At 54.5% G+C, this 17,326-nt stretch overlaps 1 protein-coding gene across 4 annotated transcripts in view; it reads left to right on the plus strand.

Annotated features, from left to right (window-relative positions):
- Window positions 1-1,435: 1,435 nt before the first annotated feature.
- SLC12A3 (solute carrier family 12 member 3) overlaps window positions 1,436-17,326 on the plus strand; it is a 50,044-nt gene continuing 34,153 nt past the window's right edge. For 2 of the 4 annotated variants that reach the window (XM_032155952.2, XM_032155954.2), the window contains exons 1-12: window positions 1,436-1,746; window positions 3,296-3,442; window positions 4,524-4,599; window positions 5,937-6,032; window positions 6,290-6,429; window positions 6,819-6,929; window positions 8,563-8,674; window positions 8,868-8,998; window positions 14,246-14,330; window positions 15,249-15,403; window positions 15,719-15,826; window positions 16,308-16,431. In XM_032155952.2, the coding sequence (XP_032011843.1) occupies window positions 1,465-1,746; window positions 3,296-3,442; window positions 4,524-4,599; window positions 5,937-6,032; window positions 6,290-6,429; window positions 6,819-6,929; window positions 8,563-8,674; window positions 8,868-8,998; window positions 14,246-14,330; window positions 15,249-15,403; window positions 15,719-15,826; window positions 16,308-16,431 (1,567 nt within the window). In that variant the 5' untranslated portion in view covers window positions 1,436-1,464. The remainder of the gene's footprint in view (window positions 1,747-3,295; window positions 3,443-4,523; window positions 4,600-5,936; window positions 6,033-6,289; window positions 6,430-6,818; window positions 6,930-8,562; window positions 8,675-8,867; window positions 8,999-14,245; window positions 14,331-15,248; window positions 15,404-15,718; window positions 15,827-16,307; window positions 16,432-17,326) is intronic. The other 2 variants (XM_032155953.2, XM_032155955.2) reach the window with 1 other exon arrangement.

The raw sequence follows: 17,326 nt of genomic DNA on the forward strand, positions 1-17,326 counted from the left end.
TTTGGGAGGTGGGAGGCTGAGGTAGGAGACTCACTTGAGTCCAGGAGTTTGAGACCAGCCTGGGCAACCAGGGTCAGGTGGTTGGGGTGACTTGAGACCCCATCTCTACAAAAAGTAAAAACAAATTAGCCAAACATGATGGTGTATGCCTGTGGCCCCAGCTACTTGGGAGGCTGAGGTGGGAGGATTCTTGAGCTCTGGTGGTTGAGGCTTCAGTGAGCTGTGATTGTGCCACTGCACTCCAGCCTGGGTGACAGAGCAAGAGCCTGTCTCAAAAAAAAAAAAAAAAAAAATTATATAATTCGTCTATTCAAAACTACTAAATATATACATATTTTTTTTTGAGACAGAGTCTCACTCTGTCGCCCAGGCTGGAGTACAATGGTGCGATCTGGGCTCACTGCAACCTCTGCCTCCTGGGTTTGAGCAATTCTCCTGCCTCAGCCTCCCAAGTAGCTGGGACTACAAGTGCCCGCCACCATGCCTGGCTAATTTTTGTATTTTTAGTAGAGACGGGGTTTCACCATGTTGGCCAGGCTGGTGATCCATCCACCTCAGCCTCCCAATACTAAATAAATTTTTTAAAACCAAATACTAATATGAGAGGTTTTTGAACTCTCATAGAGTAGGACCCATAGTGTGTCCTCAGGCTAATGCAGGAGACCACCCCTCATATTGTCTTATGCCCAATTTCTGCCTCCAAAGAAAGAAAAATTAAAAATTAAAAGGCAGAAATGAAATCCACAAGCAGACAGCCCGGGGCCACACCCTGGGCCTGGTAGTTAAAGATCGACCCCTGACCTAATTGGTTATGTTATCTATAGATTACAGACATTTTATAGAAATGCACTGTGAAAATCCCTGTCCTGTTTTGTTCCAATCTAATTACCAGTGCATGCAGCCCCCAGTCACGTACCCCCTGCTTGCTCAATCAATCACGACCCTCTCACATGCACCCCCTTAGAGTTGTGAGCCCTTAAAAGGGACAGGAATTGCTCACTCGGGGAGCTCAGCTCTTGAGACAGGAGTCTTGCCAATGCCCCCAGGCCAGATAAACCCCTTCCTTCTTTAACTCGGTGTCTGAGGGGTTTTGTCTGCGGCTCGTCCTGCTACAAGGCCACCAGGCTATTTCTAGGATCCCTTATAGGGCCCCTCAGGGTCCTCTCTGACAACTCTTTCTTGGCTCCTGGCTGAAGATCTCTGCTGCCCCCAGACTCAGAAGAGCCACTCCAGGACTCAGGGAGTGGCTGGCTTTGGGCCAGCCCAGCCCTCCAGATCCAAGGCGGGTCCCCTATCTCCACAATCAAATGGTGTTCTGCCTCCCGCCCTGTCCGGGGACCCTGCTCACCAGCCACGGGCGGTTTAGGCCAACCGCCCTGCCTCCTCTCCAGTGCAGACGCAGCCTATAAAACCACCCTGTGTGTCCTTGCCGACCCTGGCCCCTCCCTGGACACCCAGGCGACAATGGCAGAACTGCCCACAACAGAGACACCTGGGGACGCCACTTTGTGCAGTGGGCGCTTCACCATCAGCACACTGCTGAGCAGTGATGAGCCCTCTCCACCAGCTGCCTATGACAGCAGCCACCCCAGCCACCTGACCCACGGCAGCACCTTCTGCATGCGTACCTTTGGCTACAACACGATCGATGTGGTGCCAGCATACGAGCACTATGCCAACAGCACCCAGCCTGGTGAGCCCCGGAAGGTCCGGCCCACACTGGCCGACCTGCACTCTTTCCTCAAGGTAAGTGCTGTTTCAGAAGACTGGCCACTTCCCTGCTGTGTGACCTCGACCCAGCTACCTAACCTCTCTGAGCCTCAGTTCTATCATCTGTGCCTTGGGGATGGAGGAGCATCTTCTTCCTGGGTTGAGAGGCCCCAGTGAAATAGTGGAGCTGCAGAAATCTGGGCACATGTTGGAATGTATATTAGCCAATCACTAGCAACCCAAAGCTAGAGTGGGAGGCCTAGAGAGGTAATGAGCTTCCAGTCAGTAGAAGCATGCAAGCAGGTGCACACCCCTGAAAGAGACAGGGAAAGAAGGGCCTGGGAAGGTTCACCTCAGAGAGGGGGCTCGCTGGGTTTGCTGCCTGGGAGGCTGGACTGTGAAGATTGGAGGGCTGGAAGGTGGATTGTCATAACCCCTGCCTGGCCTCACTTTTCTCGTATGATAATTGGGCCGAAGTGTTCTTTTTTCTTCTCTTTTCTTTTTCTTTTTTCTTTTTTTGAGACGGAGTCTGGCTCTGTCGCCCAGGCTGGAGTGCAGTGGTGTGATCTCGGCTCACTGCAACCTCCACCTCCTGGGTTCAAGTGATTCTCCTGCCTCAGCCTCCCGAGTAGCTGGGATTACAGGAGCGCACCACCACACCCAGCTAATTTTTGTATTTTTAGTAGAGACAGGGTTTTGCCATGTTGGCCAGGCTGGTCTTGAACTCCTGACCTCAAAGGATCCACCCACCTTGGCCTCCCAACATGCTGGAATTACAGGCATCAGCCACCACACCCAGCCCAGAATTGTTCTTGATTCTGAGGCTAAGACTTACTAAGTTCGCAGGACTTTTCCCCACCCCAGAGCAAACCAAGACATGGCCCTTGGCTCCATACTGAGATGAAGTGCCAGGAAGAAAGCCCCAGAGGAGGGCATCAGTCACTTGGGGCACAAACCAGGAGACCTCCCAGTGCCCCAGAGGGAGAGGCCTGGTTTCAAGACCCAGCCCTCCAGGGACCAACTATGTGGCCTTGGACAAGCTTTCACCTCTCCAGGGTGATAATAATCCTGTCCCTTGTTACAAGGCTGGGCAACTGTCTAATCACTTCTAAGGCCACTGCTCTCCCAGCGGGAGGAGGTGTTATGAGCAGGAGCGCCCAGGACTCCGAGTCTCCTGTGGCATCTGATCTTGGATCACTGCAACCTCCACCTCCTGGCTTCAAGAGATCCTCCTGTGTCAGCCTCTCGAGTAGCTGGGACTACAGGTGCACGCCACCATGCCCAGCTAATTTTTGTATTTCTTAGTAGAGACAGGGTTTTACCTTGTTGCCCAGGCAGGTTTTGAACTCCTGAGCTCAAGCAATCCACCCACCTTGGCCTCCCAAAGTGCTGGGACTACAGGTGTGAGCCACCGCTCCTGGCCTAGGGAGCATTTTAAAAGCCTCTCAAGCAGCTCAACACCCAGTGGGTTGAGGGGTCGGAGGGTGCTCGGTATGGGGCGCAGTGGTGCAGGTCAGTGGGCTGGATGCAGAGACGCTGTCCCTAGCACCCCTACTTGCCTGACTTGTGGTCTCTGGACTGCCAGCAGGAAGGCAGACACCTGCATGCCCTGGCCTTTGACAGCCGGCCCAGCCACGAGATGACTGATGGGCTGGTGGAGGACGAGGCAGGCACCAGCAGCGAGAAGAACCCAGAGGAGCCTGTGCGCTTCGGCTGGGTCAAGGGGGTGATGGTGAGTGGGGTGTGGATGGTGCGTGATGTCCAGAAATGGAGGTGGGGTGGCAGAGCTCCATCCAGGCTCAGCTCTGACTCTCAGGCCCTGGTGGGGCTTCAGTTTCCCATTCTGTACAATGAATTCAGTGAGTTAATAGATCAATGGACAATAGATTAATGCCTGCCAGGGAGTAATTAGAAGAAACTGTGTTTCCCTAAAAAGCCACCAGGGGGCTGCACTAAACACACACATCCGTAAAATGTGTTTTTCTCCTCCATGAAGGGAAGGAAAAGGTTTGCTGTAGTGTAGAGCAGGATTAAGTTTCCAGACAGCAGAGAATCAAGTACACATGGCTTTGGAGACATTATGGGACTTTACAGAGGGGATCTTATGGGATGTAGAAGGCTTTAGCCCTGCTCTGGGAGGCAGGAGGCTGGGATTCTGATCTTAACGCTGCCAACTGGCTGTGCCTCCGTTTCTCCATCTGAACCACGAGCCCTCCCCGACCCCCAGATGCTCATATTCAGAGCTGGGATCTCCCTCCCGGGCTGTGTTGCCAGAGCCAGGAAAGGCCCTGCAACTCAGTGGGGCCAGCGACCACACCAGCCCCTCCCACCTAGAAGCTTCAGCCTCCATCTTGGCCTCTGGCTTTGCTTTAAATTTGGAAGCTGAAGTCACAGCCACCTGAGCTCTGATATCTGCTTGTACATGGGGCACTGGCTCACCTGGCATTTGCTGAGTTCCCTGTAAATGCCAGGCTCTGGATCAACTGCTGACCACTGGGGCCATGGTCGGGGCTGGCAGACACAGGATCCTGGGCTTGGGATGGATACAGTGAGGGGGAACAGTGCTCGTAGCCCAGCGTCAGGCCTCAACAGGAGGGAGGGAAAATAGGTGGGAGGGATAGGTGGGTCTCTGGGTGACTCTCACCCTCTTGCCCCATAGAACCAGACTCGGAACCTACTGAAGTGGGTGAAGAAGGGACCCAGGTGTCCCCAGGGCCTAGGTGCTCGATACCCTGCCATAGTAAGGGACAGAGACTTGTTATTTGGCCTTTGGGTGTCCACCCAGGTGGCCTGTGACCCCCCTGTCCTCCCAGATTCGTTGCATGCTCAACATTTGGGGCGTGATCCTCTACCTGCGGCTGCCCTGGATTACGGCCCAGGCAGGCATCGGTGAGTGCCCCTCTGGGGAAGAGGAGGGAGGACCTGCCTGAATCCTGTTCTTCCCAAGCCCCAAGGTTGCAGGATAAAACTTAAGCTGCAGAGACCAAAGGGCCAGGCCTTCTCCTCCCTGGTTCAGTCTCGGGCCCCTGCAGTGACAGGGGTCGGGGTGGTGTGGCAGAGGCACGCTGGACATGGGGTCAGAAGGCCTAAGGGCTGTTTGCCTTCAGTAAGCCAGTTAACCTCTCAGAGCCCATTTCTACCTCAAAGCTTGCAGGTTAGAAAGCTGCACTCTGGCCAGGCATGGTGGCTCACGCTTTGGGAGGCTGTAATCCCAGCACTTTGGGAGGCCGAGGTGGGTGGATCACGAGGTCAGGAGTTCAAGACCAGCCTGGCCAACATGGTGAAACCCTGTCTCTACTAAAAATATAAAAAAATTAGCCAGGCATGGTTGGCAGTTGCCTGTAATCCTAGCTACTCAGGAAGCTGAGTCAGAGAATTGCTTGAACCTGGGAGGCAGAGGTTGCAGTGAGCCAAGATCACACCACTGCATTCCAGCCTGGGTGACAGAGTGTGAAACTCCATCTCAAAAAAAAAAAAAAAAAAAGAAAGCTGCACTCTGGACAGAACAGGACTCAGATGCTAGCTCTGTAGCCTGCTATGTGACTTTGGGCGAGTTTCTTAACCTCTCTGAGCCTTGGATTCCTCCTCATTAGGAAAATGAGGGTGATAACAGAACCTACCTCATGGAGCCGTTGTGGGGTTTACAGGATGCAAGTAAAAACACAGCACAGATCTGGCTCCCAGAGGTGATCACGGAGTGGTAACTGCTACTTTATTTTTTATTATTAAACGAGGGTAGCTTCCCCTCCATACCTAACAATCCAATAAATGCTGGCTCAAAGTCTCCCTGGCTATTCAGAGTATGGCAGGAGGTAGACAGAGACCCTTTTTTTTTTTTTTTTTGAGACAAAGTCTCACTCTGTCACCCAGGCTGGAGTGCAGTGGCGTGGTCTCGGCTCACTGCAACCTCCGCCTCCTGGGTTCAAGCTATTCTCCTGCCTCAGCCTCCCAAGTAGCTGGGATTACAGGCACGTGCCAGTATGCCCGGCTAATTTTTGTATTTTTAGTAGAGACGGGGTTTCACCATGTTGGCCAGGCTGGTCTTGAACTCCTGACCTTGTGATCTGCCCTCCTCGGCCTCCCAAAGTGACAGAGACCCATTTTTCAGATGAGAAAACTGAAGCTCAGAGAAGGGAGATGAACGTAGGTCGCATGGTGAATGAGTAGGCAAACTGGGGCTCCTCCCCCGGGAAATGCCCTGCCTAAGCTTTGGGTGCCCCCTGCAGTCCTGACCTGGATCATCATCCTGCTGTCGGTCACGGTGACCTCCATCACAGGCCTCTCCATCTCGGCCATCTCCACCAATGGCAAGGTCAAGTCAGGTGGGCCATCCCCCTTCCCACCAAGGCCCTCCTCTCATGGGCTCCTAATCCTGGGAACAGAACTCCCAACTTCCCCAACCCAATGGGACACCCAGCCACTCCTGTGGTTCCAGGAGAGGGCTCTAGGCAGGCTGTCTACACCATGAGATGGCCTCAGCTATCTCCTGCCTCGTGGGTCCTGTGGCCTCTGCTTGCTCTGAGTCCACCCCAGCCAACCGACTCATCTGGTTTCATGGTTGCCGACTCTGCCCTGATAGGTGGCACCTACTTCCTCATCTCCCGGAGTCTGGGCCCAGAGCTTGGGGGCTCCATCGGCCTCATTTTCGCTTTCGCCAATGCCGTGGGTGTGGCCATGCACACTGTGGGCTTTGCAGAGACTGTGCGGGACCTGCTCCAGGTGAGGCTGGGGGCTGGACCCTGGGTAGAGGGATCTGGGCAGCCCACTGCACTCTCCTCCGCCCCATCTGGGCTGGGCCCTCCTGCTGCTCTGCCTGACTTCACCCATCAGGAATCACAGCCTGATCACTGTGGGTGAGCGTGACAATCTCATCGAATAAAGGCCATTCCTTTCCCACAAGTCCCCTTTGGGGGTGTGTGTGGCCTTTAGGGCCACACTGTCCAGGCCCATGCAGCAGCTGCTTTGGGGACTCGATGGCAGCGGTGGTGCTTGAGTTAACATCGTCCTAGTGGAGTGCACCCCACAGGAGGTGCCTCCTAGGTGGGCAGAGTCTGGGGGATGGGGAGTTCAGAGGGTGGCTTGCAGCCTGACCCATTTTCCCTCCCCAGGAGTATGGGGCACCCATTGTGGACCCCATTAATGACATCCGCATCATCGGCGTGGTCTCGGTCACTGTGCTGCTGGCCATCTCCCTGGCCGGCATGGAGTGGGAGTCCAAGGTGAGGAGGCCATGGAGGAGGGGGACGTGGAGGTGGTCACGTGGAGAAGCGAGGGTCACCAGGCCTGGGCCCTCCCTGGTCCTCTGCCTTTTCTTTTTCTTTTCTTTTCTCTCTTTTTTTTTTTGAGACAGACTCTTGCTCGATGTCCATGCTGGAGTGCAATGGTACCATCTCGGCTCACTGCAACCTCCACCTCCTGGGTTCAAGTGATTCTCCTGCCTCAGCCTCCTGAGTAGCTGGGATTACAATCACCTGCCACCACACCTGGCTAATTTTTGTATTGTTTGTAGAGACGGGGTTTCACCATGTTGGTCAGGCTGGTCTCAAACTCCTGACCTCAAGTGATCTGCCTGCCTTGGCCTCCCAAAGTGTTGGGATTACAGGTGTGAGCCACTGTGCCCTGCTGCTTTGTATCTCTTTTGTGTGACAACCTAAGTCCACATGGCCCAGAGTAGGCATGGTGGCTCCAGGGGGCCGGGCACCCAGACTCCTTCCGTCTTGTGCTCCCTCCATCCCTGCGCCATGGCCTTTGTCCACCTGGTCCACCGTGCCCCCATCCCCTCCAGTCAGAGGGAAAGCAAAGAAGGGGGAAATGAAAGGGAGGGAATTCCCTTTTCTCTTTCTCTTTATGGCACCATCCAGAAGTTGCACTATGGCTGTCACGCACGGCTGCAAGGGAGGCTGGGGAGGTGTGGCCTTCAACTGAATCATGGATCCTGCTGGCAGACTCAGCCGGACAGGCCCTACAGGCAGGGAAGGACCTGACCCCTGCAGCCTGTCCTCTCCCCGCATTCTCTGACCTGCAGCTGTCAGAGGGTGGCCTCCTCACTCTTCCTCGGATGCCCTGAGCTGAATTCCCTGGACAGTTCTCTGGCTTGTTCGTTCTCCTACTTAAGGTGTCTGCTAAACACCTTCTCTCTGGTGACACCTTCCCAGGTCATCCTGCTAAATGAGCTCCACCCAGTCCCCATCACACTCCCTGTTCTTTCTTTCTTTCTTTATTTGTTTGTTTATTTATTTATTTTTGAGATGGAGTCTCGTTCTGTCACCTAGGCTGGGGTGCAGAGGCGTGATCTCGGCTCACTGCAACCTCAGCCTCCTGGTCTCAAGTGATTCTCCTGCTTCAGCCTCCCAAGTAGCTGGGATTACAGACACCCACCACCATGCCTGGCTAATTTTTGTATTTTTAGTATAGATGGGGTTTCACCGTGTTGGCCAGGCTGATCTCGAACTCCTGACCTCAGGTGATCCTCCCACCTCAGTCTCCCAAAGTGCTGAGATTACAGGTTTGAGCCACTGTTTCCGGCCTGTATTTTCAGTAGAGACAGGGTTTCCCCATGTTGGCCAGGCTGGTCTCAAACTCCTGACCTCAGGTGATCTGCCCACCTCGGCCTCCCAAACCTCTTCTTACTTTAAATTCATCCTCATTTATCAGCCAAGACAAGAGGCTTTGGCGGTCTTGTTCACTGCTATATTCCCAACTCCTCGAACAGATCCTGCTGTATAATGGGTGTTGAATGAATGAGTGAGTGAATAATGGAGAAACGGGCCCTGGGCAAATCATTTTCTGGCCGGGCTACCCAGAGAGGTAGAACCAGACTATCTGACCTCTAGGGTCCTTCGTCCCCCGCAGGCCCAGGTGCTGTTCTTCCTTGTCATCATGGTCTCCTTTGCCAACTATTTAGTGGGGACGCTGATCCCCCCATCTGAGGACAAGGCCTCCAAAGGCTTCTTCAGCTACCGGGGTATGTGCTGATCGAGGCCCTGACCATGGCTCTGGGGACAGGGACTCTCTACTCAGGAATCTGGCCCATTCTGTGGACACTGGGAGGATGAGATTACCCAATCCCATGGTCAGGGGCTGCCTGCCCAGTGGGTCCCAGCGAGGGGGGTCAAGCCCTCCAGGTGAGCCTTACTCATCAGGCCTCGCTTTTCCAGCGGACATTTTTGTCCAGAACTTGGTGCCTGACTGGCGGGGTCCAGATGGCACCTTCTTCGGAATGTTCTCCATCTTCTTCCCCTCGGCCACAGGCATCCTGGCAGGGGCCAACATATCCGGTGACCTCAAGGTGAGCAGAATACTTGTCTCTCCCCTGTCCTGGCACCGCACAGGGGCTGTGAGCAGAATCCTGCTCCCTGCTCTACTGGCATCTGCTGCTGGGCACTGAGACCTGGGAGGCAGGGCTTCTAAAGTCCAGTCCAGTCCAACTCAGCTCAGTTCAACCCAATCCAACTGATTCCATTCCATTCTGAGGTTGTTTATGAAGGCCAGCTGCATTCTAGGCTTGAGGGATACCACAGAATGGCTAGGTTCCTCCCTAGTTCCCAGAACTCTCAGCCTTAGGGGAAGACTGGCCCAGCTGTGACCTTAAGAGCTCAGCCTTGATTGTGCACATCTTTGCTGGGCTGACATCCTCCCAGGTCTCCCCACTGCCTTGCTGCAGGCAGGCTTCTTGGCTTGGCATTCAAGGCTCCCGCCTGCCTGTCTAGCCTCATCCCTGACCAGTGCCACCCTTTCCATGAGCTTGCTCCAGCCCTGAGGCTCTACTGCTTTGCCCATGTTACCTTGTCCCTCCTCCATGCCTTTGCCTGTGCTGCGCCCTCTACCTGCAACTCCATACGCTTGCTTTTTTACCCTGAAAGTCTGTTCTGTTTCTCTTTCTTTCTTTTTCTTTTTTTTTTTTGAGATGGAGTTTTGCTCTTGTTGCCCAGGCTGGAGTGCAATGGCACTATCTTGGCTCACTGCAACCTCCGCCTCTCCTGCCTCAGCCTCCTGAGTAGCTGGGATTACAGGTGCTTGCCACCATGCCAGTTAATATTTGTATTTTTTAGTAGAGATGGAGTTTTGCTATGTTGGCCAGACTGGTCTCAAACTCCTGACCTCAGGTGATCCACTCGCTTGGGCCTCCCAAAGTGCTGGGATTATAGGGGTGAGACACCATGCCTAGCCTCTTTTTTTTTATTTATTGCTTTTTTCTTTTTTCTTTTGAGATGAAGTCTCGCTTTGTCACCCAGGCTGGAAGGCTGGAGTGCAGTGGCACGATCTCAGCTCACTGCAACCTCCGCCTCCCAGGTTCAAGTGATTCTCATGCCTCAACCTCCAGAGTAGTTGAGACTACAGGCACCTGCCACCACACCTGACTAATTTTTGTATTTTTAGCAGAGACAGAGTTTCACCATGTTGGCCAGGTTGGTCTCGATCTCCTGACCTCAAGTGATCCACCCGATTTGTCTTCCCAAAGTGCTGGGATTACAGGAGTGAGCCACTGCTCCTGGCCTGTTTCTCTTTCAAATACCTCCTTCAACTCTCATCTCTCCCACCCCTTCCATCAGAGTCATGGTTCCCCAGCATAATGATGTCGGGCCAAATGCGTATCTGTTACCCCAGCATCTGGAGAACGGAGACTTGCCTCTATCTCCCTATTCCCTCCCAGCTCAGAGCCTGGCACATACTAAGTGCTCTGTACATGTTTGGTGACTGAATCATGGTGAAATGCAGTGTTTGAGCAGTAGCACAAGTGCTGCACCATCAGGGAGAAGGAGAGACTAATGTTGGCAGGGGTTCCAGCAGAATTTCTGGGTGCAGGAGGCGCCAGAGCTGGGCTTTGAAAGGTGAGAAGCTGGTGGAGCCTTTGCTCAAAGGAGGTGGCAGGCAAGAGGGGGTGATGAATGGGGAGCTAGCCCCATGCTGGAAATCACAGCTAACCCCTACCCCAAACCTCCAGTCTCATTTGGAAGGCGCTCCTTGACGCATTTTCTTAAGCAAATTAAGAGCTGTGCATTGAGCCAGGCACAGTGGCTCATGCCTGTAATCCCAGCACTTTGGGAGGCCAGAGCAGGTGGATCACTTGAGGTCAGGAGTTCGAGACCAGCCTGGCCAACATGATGAAACTATGTTTTAGTCTCCACTAAAAACATAAAAATTAGCTGGGTGTGGTGGTGGGCTCCTGTAATTCCAGCTACTTGGGAGGCTGAGGCAGGAGAATTGCTAGAACCTGGGAGGCAGAGGTTGCAGTGAGCCAAGATCGCGCCACTACACTCCAGCCTGGGTGACAGAGCGGAACGCTATCTCAAACCACCACCCACCAAAAAAAAAGACTGCACATGGAGTCGACTATGAAGCCAGCCTGGCTTTAACCAGCTATGCACCAGGCGGTGTTGGGCAGGGCCTGGAAATTGGAGAACAGCCGTTGGTTTGGCTCCTCTCCTTTGTCTGGGGAATGGCCAGCAGAGGCCTGGTCTGCCTGCCCCGAGGTCCTGCAGAGGTTGGGCCTGTGCTCAGACAGCCTGGATTCCATGAAGCCTCATTAGATCGTTGCCTGGGAATTTATCTCGATGTCCCATCAAGCTTTTTAGGTTACAAACCAGCAGGCGTCAGCTGTCTCGAAGCTGGGTGAGGCCCGCACGCCTGCACTCTGTCCTAAATGCCCTCAAGCTTTAAGGGGCTCTTGGATGGCCTGCACCCATCCTGTGGGACAGCATCCTCAGCAGCAGAGCCACTGTTTGTGGAGCCCTCATTGCGACATTTTGGGCAAGTCCCTTTACAACTCCCTGGGCCTCAGCTTCCCCAATTCTAAAATGGGACGAGTACAGCCCCCGCCTTCCAGGGTGGTGGGGAGGATTCCATGTGCTAATTCATGTAAAGTGCTTAGAATAGTGCCTGGCTCAGAGCAGGAGCTAAGAGCTTCTTGTCATCATTGTCATTTTTACCATGATATAGACAAGCAAGCCAAGGTCAGAGAGGTTCGGGGGCCTGCCCAGGACTACACAGGTGGCAGAGGAGCCGGAAGGCCAATTTCTACAACAGAGAGGCCTCAACTACATCACAATTTCATCATCTAACAAATATGTTTTGTGCTGCCTCAGGGCATGCCCCTGTGCAGAATCCTGCCCCCACCCCAATAGCTCACATTTATGGGCACTTGTCACCTGCCAAGTTATTTTCTGATTCCACAGATGGGGAAACTGAGGCTCAGGGATGTTAAGGGGCTTCTCCCAGTGCACATAGCAGGGAAGAGGTGGGCTGAGATGTGGACCTGGATGTGCCTAACTTTGTTAAATCCCCAGGCAACATTCTCAAAGTTAGGCACATCCAGGTCCACATCTCAGCCCACCTCTACCCAGCTCACCTCTTCTCTGCCTGCCTCTTCCCAGCATGTCCAGGGGCTGAGATCTCAGATCTAGATGCAGGAGGCAGGATGGGGGTTGATGGCTGGCTTATTTGTGTTTTCACCACAAATTGGGTGGCTTAAACACAGACCTATATTCCCTCCCAGTTCAGGAGGCTAAAAGTCCGGGATCCAGGTGTCGGCAGGACCAAGCTCCCCCTGAAAACCCAGGGGAGAATCTTGCCTTGCCTCTTCCTAATTTCTGGTGGCTGCTGACAGTGGCTTTCCTTGGCTGGCAACTGCATCACTCCAGTCTCTGTCTCTGTCTCATGTGGCCTTCTTTCATCTGTGGGTCCTTTCCTTGTAAGGACACCAGTCACTGCATTTGGGGCCCACCCTAATCCGGTATGACCTCATCTTTACCAACTGCACCTGCAAAGACCCTGTTTCCAAATAAGGCCACATTCTGAGGTTCTGGGTGGATGTGAATTTTGGGGGACACTATTCAATCCACTAGAGGCAGGGTGGGAGGCTGGCGTGTTCTGTTGGCTTTGGGACTGGGGACCCCATGTGCATGGCCCAGTTGAGTCAAACAGGTTTGCCGGGCAGGGCTGGCAAGTCTATGCCTACAGGGGCCCCGCAGAGCCCTGGGGTGGAGACTCCACCCAAAGCCCTGGGAGACCGAGGCAGAGAGAAGAAATTCAACAGCTCCACGTCTGGGTCACAGAGAGCACTTGGTCAAGGCTTGGAGATCCCAGCAGACCTGGGCTCCAGAGACTCCAGCTCTACGTCTCTGTTCCCATTTTTCTCAGGCCTGCCACATCCTCCCTCCCACCTCCTCCTGGCAGCCCCCCGACACACTTTGACTTGCTCCTGATCTGTGGTGCCATCTGCTAACTGGATGGTGAGCAGAACAGCCCAGGGAAGGCTGGGGGGCGGGGGTTATAAATTGACTTCCCGTGGCAGGCCTGGCCTTTGCCTCCAGGTTGGGGTCTGTGTCTGGAGGGTGAGCAGGTCTTGAACTTACTGTAAAAATCCCAGCCTGTGTTGCTGCACCCAGGATTAGTCCTTGGAGCCCGAGGCTGTGGACCTTGGTGTGGTCAGGCCCAGAGCTGGGTCCTCCTCACAGCTCTCTGCACTCAGCTTCCCCACCAGCTGAGCAGGGGTGTCCAGGCCACTTCTCAGGAAATTACATTTGAGAAAGTGCCTAGAAGAGTGGAACACACGCTGTGTTCGTGGAGGCTTGTTATCACTGTTAAGAAAATACGAGCGGCCAGGCGCGGCGGCTCACGCCTGTAATCCTAACACTTTGGGAGCCCAAGGTGGGTGGAACACTTGAGGTCAGGAGTTCAAGACCAGCCTGGCCATCATGGTGAAACCCCTTCTCTCCTAAAAATACAAAAATTAGGGCACCTATAGTGGTGATACATGCCTGTAGTCCCAGCTACTTGGGAGGCTAAGGCAGGAGAATCGCTTGAACCCAGAAGGTGGAGGTTGCAGTGAGCCAAGATCGTGCCACCGCACTCCAAGCTGGGTGACAGAGCAAGACTCTGTCTCAAAAAAAAAAAAAATAAATAAAAAATAAAAATAAAGAAAGCAAGAAAATACGAGCAGAGATTTATTTCTCAGATTGGAAGGAGAAAGTTTGGGGTGTATCCTATTTATGGTTGAGGAACCAGACAAATCAATTGGTGCATAATGATTGAACATACCGTGAGGGCTGGCGGGGAGGGGAGTCCTGATCTGGGATGTCAGTGTGGATTAATTTATTTCACCAACATCCCTGACAGATGAGGGGCCGGGGTGTGGGAGCACTGCCCCCTGCCCAGCTGGCCGCCTGGAACTGAACCCAGGCAGACCGACTCCAGAGCCCACCACCCTGCCCCTGCCCTCACCACCCTCAAAGCAAGCCCTGGCCAAGTGCCCTTTGTGGCCCAGGCGTGGAGCTGTTGAATTTCTTCTCTCTGCCTCCATCTCGCAGGGCCTTGGGTGGAGTATCCGCCCCGTGGTCTTGGTTGTGTTCATCCCTCTCTGGGGGTCCTCAGTCATGAGGCTCCTTCCTCTCTGTGCTGGAACGGGGGCTCTGAGGGGCCAAGGTCAGAGGTTGCTGCCCCCAGCCTCAGCCTTAGACAAGGAAGACAGGCCTGGAAGGCGGCCCAGGGGCTGCCTAATGCCCTCTCTCCCTCCCTCTCTCCCTCCCTTCTGCAGGACCCTGCTATAGCCATCCCCAAGGGCACCCTCATGGCCATTTTCTGGACGACCATTTCCTACCTGGCCATCTCAGCCACGATTGGTAAGTGGCCGGCCCAGCCGGTCAGGAAGAGGAGGGACCTGGCTTCCACCCTGCAGTGTCCCAAAACCCCAACCACTGGAGGGGATCAGAGGGTGGCGTTCGACTCTCTAACAACAGGGAGAGCTGGGCTGGGAGGGTGTGGCGGCCTCAGGATGTGAAGCCTTGAACCTATCTCTGAGGTATCTTGGCAATGATCAGAGCATCTTCATGGCAGTGGACATGGCGGGGTCAGACCAGGCTCCTTGGGTCCCTTGAAGGCCCAGATTCATGAGTGTGAAAATCCTACAGGACAAATCTAGGAGTGATGATGATGATGATGATGATACCAGCAACTGACTTCCCACGTGCCCCGCCCTTTGCATTCCAGTCCTATCACTGTCATTTTCCCTATTTCACCAAGGAGAAAATGGGGGCTCAGAGACGTTAAGTGACCTGCCCAGGGTCACACAGCCACTGAATGGTGGAGCTGGGCTTTGAGCCCAGGCCTGGGCTGTTAACACCTGCCTTGAACTGAGATCCTCACAGGTGCATTTCCCCTAAGTGGCCCCGTTTGAGGCAAGCTGTTCACAAATGGCCAAGGGAGTTGGTCCAGCTCACAGCCACTTGAGGCTTGAGATCCAGGTCTCCGATCTAAGGAGAACATTGTGATCTTGGTCACTTAAGCTCTCTGCGCCTCTGTAAAATGGCGACGACAACAAAAATAATAGTAAGCCTGCTCGTAGGTTGTTGTAAAGTACTTAGCATGGCTCCGGGCACACTTCCATTGTCATCATTATCATTGCATAATCATTATCATTGCATAATGAAGGGACAGCTGCCCATCATCTGCAGCACCTCGCCCTCTGCAGAGGTGGGGCTGGAAGAGGACAGAATAAGGAGGGAAGGGAGACCTCCCCATGCTCTCCTTCCTCCTCTCAGGCTCCTGCGTGGTGCGTGATGCCTCTGGGGTCCTGAATGACACGGTGAGCCCCAGCTGGGGTGCCTGCGAGGGGCTGGCCTGCAACTATGGCTGGAACTTCACCGAGTGCACCCAGCAGCACAGCTGCCGCTACGGCCTCATCAACTATTACCAGGTACCACCAGGAGGGCTGACCCACCAGATGCAGTGGGGGCTGGGTGGAGGCTGCAGGGCCCCTTGCAGGCCTGGAAGTTTGTAGGGGGGGACATAGTTTTGGGGGTTGGGCCCTAGGCTTAGGAGAGAGGGGTTCAGAGCCCAGGTCTGTCCAGTCCCGACCTGTGGGTGGACAATGGGATCTCTAGGGGTGGGTCGTGGACTCAGATGGAAGCTCAGGACCCAGCCCCTGCCCGCAGTAGGGAATGAGGTGCCACAGATGGGGGCTCCTGGCTGAGCCCCCACTGTGGAGTCCCTGAGCCCCAAATCCCCACAGACCATGAGCATGGTGTCAGGCTTTGCGCCCCTGATCACGGCTGGCATCTTCGGGGCCACCCTCTCCTCCGCCCTGGCCTGCCTTGTCTCTGCTGCCAAAGTCTTCCAGGTGAGGCCGCAGAACGGGGTTGAGATGACAGGGGGTGGGGAGCCTGGGCTAGAGGCACAATAGGGCAGGTCCCTGGGTGACTGCTACAAATACCTGAAGGTGTCATTAGAGTGGGGTGTCTAGCCAGAAGGGAAAAGGAGCTATCAGCAAACTCTTGGAGGAAGCAGCCCCCTCCAACTTGACGAACACCTGCAGTCCCCACCCCAAACTCCCACCTGTGCCACCTGCATCCTGTCTGCAACTCCACCGTTCAAGCTCTACCCAAAGCCATCCACCCCCCAGTCATGCTCTTTTACTGTCTTTATGGTAGGGCGGGGAGGGTGAAGGGGGGTGATCATCCCTGTTTAATAGAAACAGACACCAGGACCCAGGTTGGGGAGGTCACAGAGGGCACTGAGCCGGGGCTGGAGCTCAGGTGGCCCCAGGGGAGGGGAAGTGGCAGATCCCAGCCTGGGGGTGAGTGCGGCATCTGGTGCTGCAGTGCCTTTGTGAGGACCAGCTGTACCCACTGATCGGCTTCTTCGGCAAAGGCTACGGCAAGAACAAGGAGCCCGTGCGTGGCTACCTGCTGGCCTACGCCATCGCCGTGGCCTTCATCATCATCGGTAAGGCTCTGCCAGGGCTCACAGGGCCTGGCCTCCTGTTCCCCTGGCCAGCCATGAGGGTCTTGGGGGCCGGGCTCTTCTCCTGCCTCCTCATCTCCCTGCCGGGCCCGACAGTTAGTGGGCACTCAGAGGCTAAGTCTTGAGGGGTGAGGCTCCACCTAGGAGGAGACATCGGGGGGCCATGTGATCCTTCCCCTTCCCACCTCCAGGCAGGGTGGCTCCCAAACCATGTCAGGCAGCAGAGCCTTCTGCTTTGTTAGAAGAGAACCCACCTGGTCCCCTGGTCTGCATTCACGTGTCCTGGCAGCTAGCATCCCCCTCCCCAGGCCTAAATGAACCCGAGAACACCTTTGGAGCATGGGACAAGCTGACTGGTCCCTCCTTGGGATGGGATACCAATGGCTGGTCAGTATCCTCATAGGTATATAAACTAGACAAACCCAGTTCCTCAGGCCTAGGGCTTCTAGACTCCTTGGGCTTCAAGGTGGTAGATGTCTTAAGAGAAAAGAGCCCAGGTAATCGGTTCATTAGATCAACTTCCTATCCAGGCTTTGCCATGTGCCAGCTGTGTGACCTTAGACAAGTTACTTCACCTCTCTGAGCCTCATTTTTCTCATCTGCAGAATGGGAGCGATAGTGCCTAACAGGTGTGTCTCAGATGGGCAGGAAGTGACCACGTGTGCAGGAAGACCTACATGCATTCATATATGCACACGCACTCACATATGCACACATATTCACATGTGCACACGCCCGATACTTGCCTAATTTACTTAGCCATGGAGGCAGAACTCACGAGGAGAGAGGTGGCCATGCTGCAACATGATGTCCCCTGGCCCCTGCTCCCTATGCAGGAGTGGGGTGGGGGTGGATTACTGGCCAGCCTCCCTGGGCT

The sequence above is a fragment of the Hylobates moloch genome, unplaced genomic scaffold (assembly GCF_009828535.3).
Source record: "Hylobates moloch isolate HMO894 unplaced genomic scaffold, HMol_V3 SCAFFOLD_6, whole genome shotgun sequence".
NCBI lineage: Eukaryota > Metazoa > Chordata > Mammalia > Primates > Hylobatidae > Hylobates > Hylobates moloch.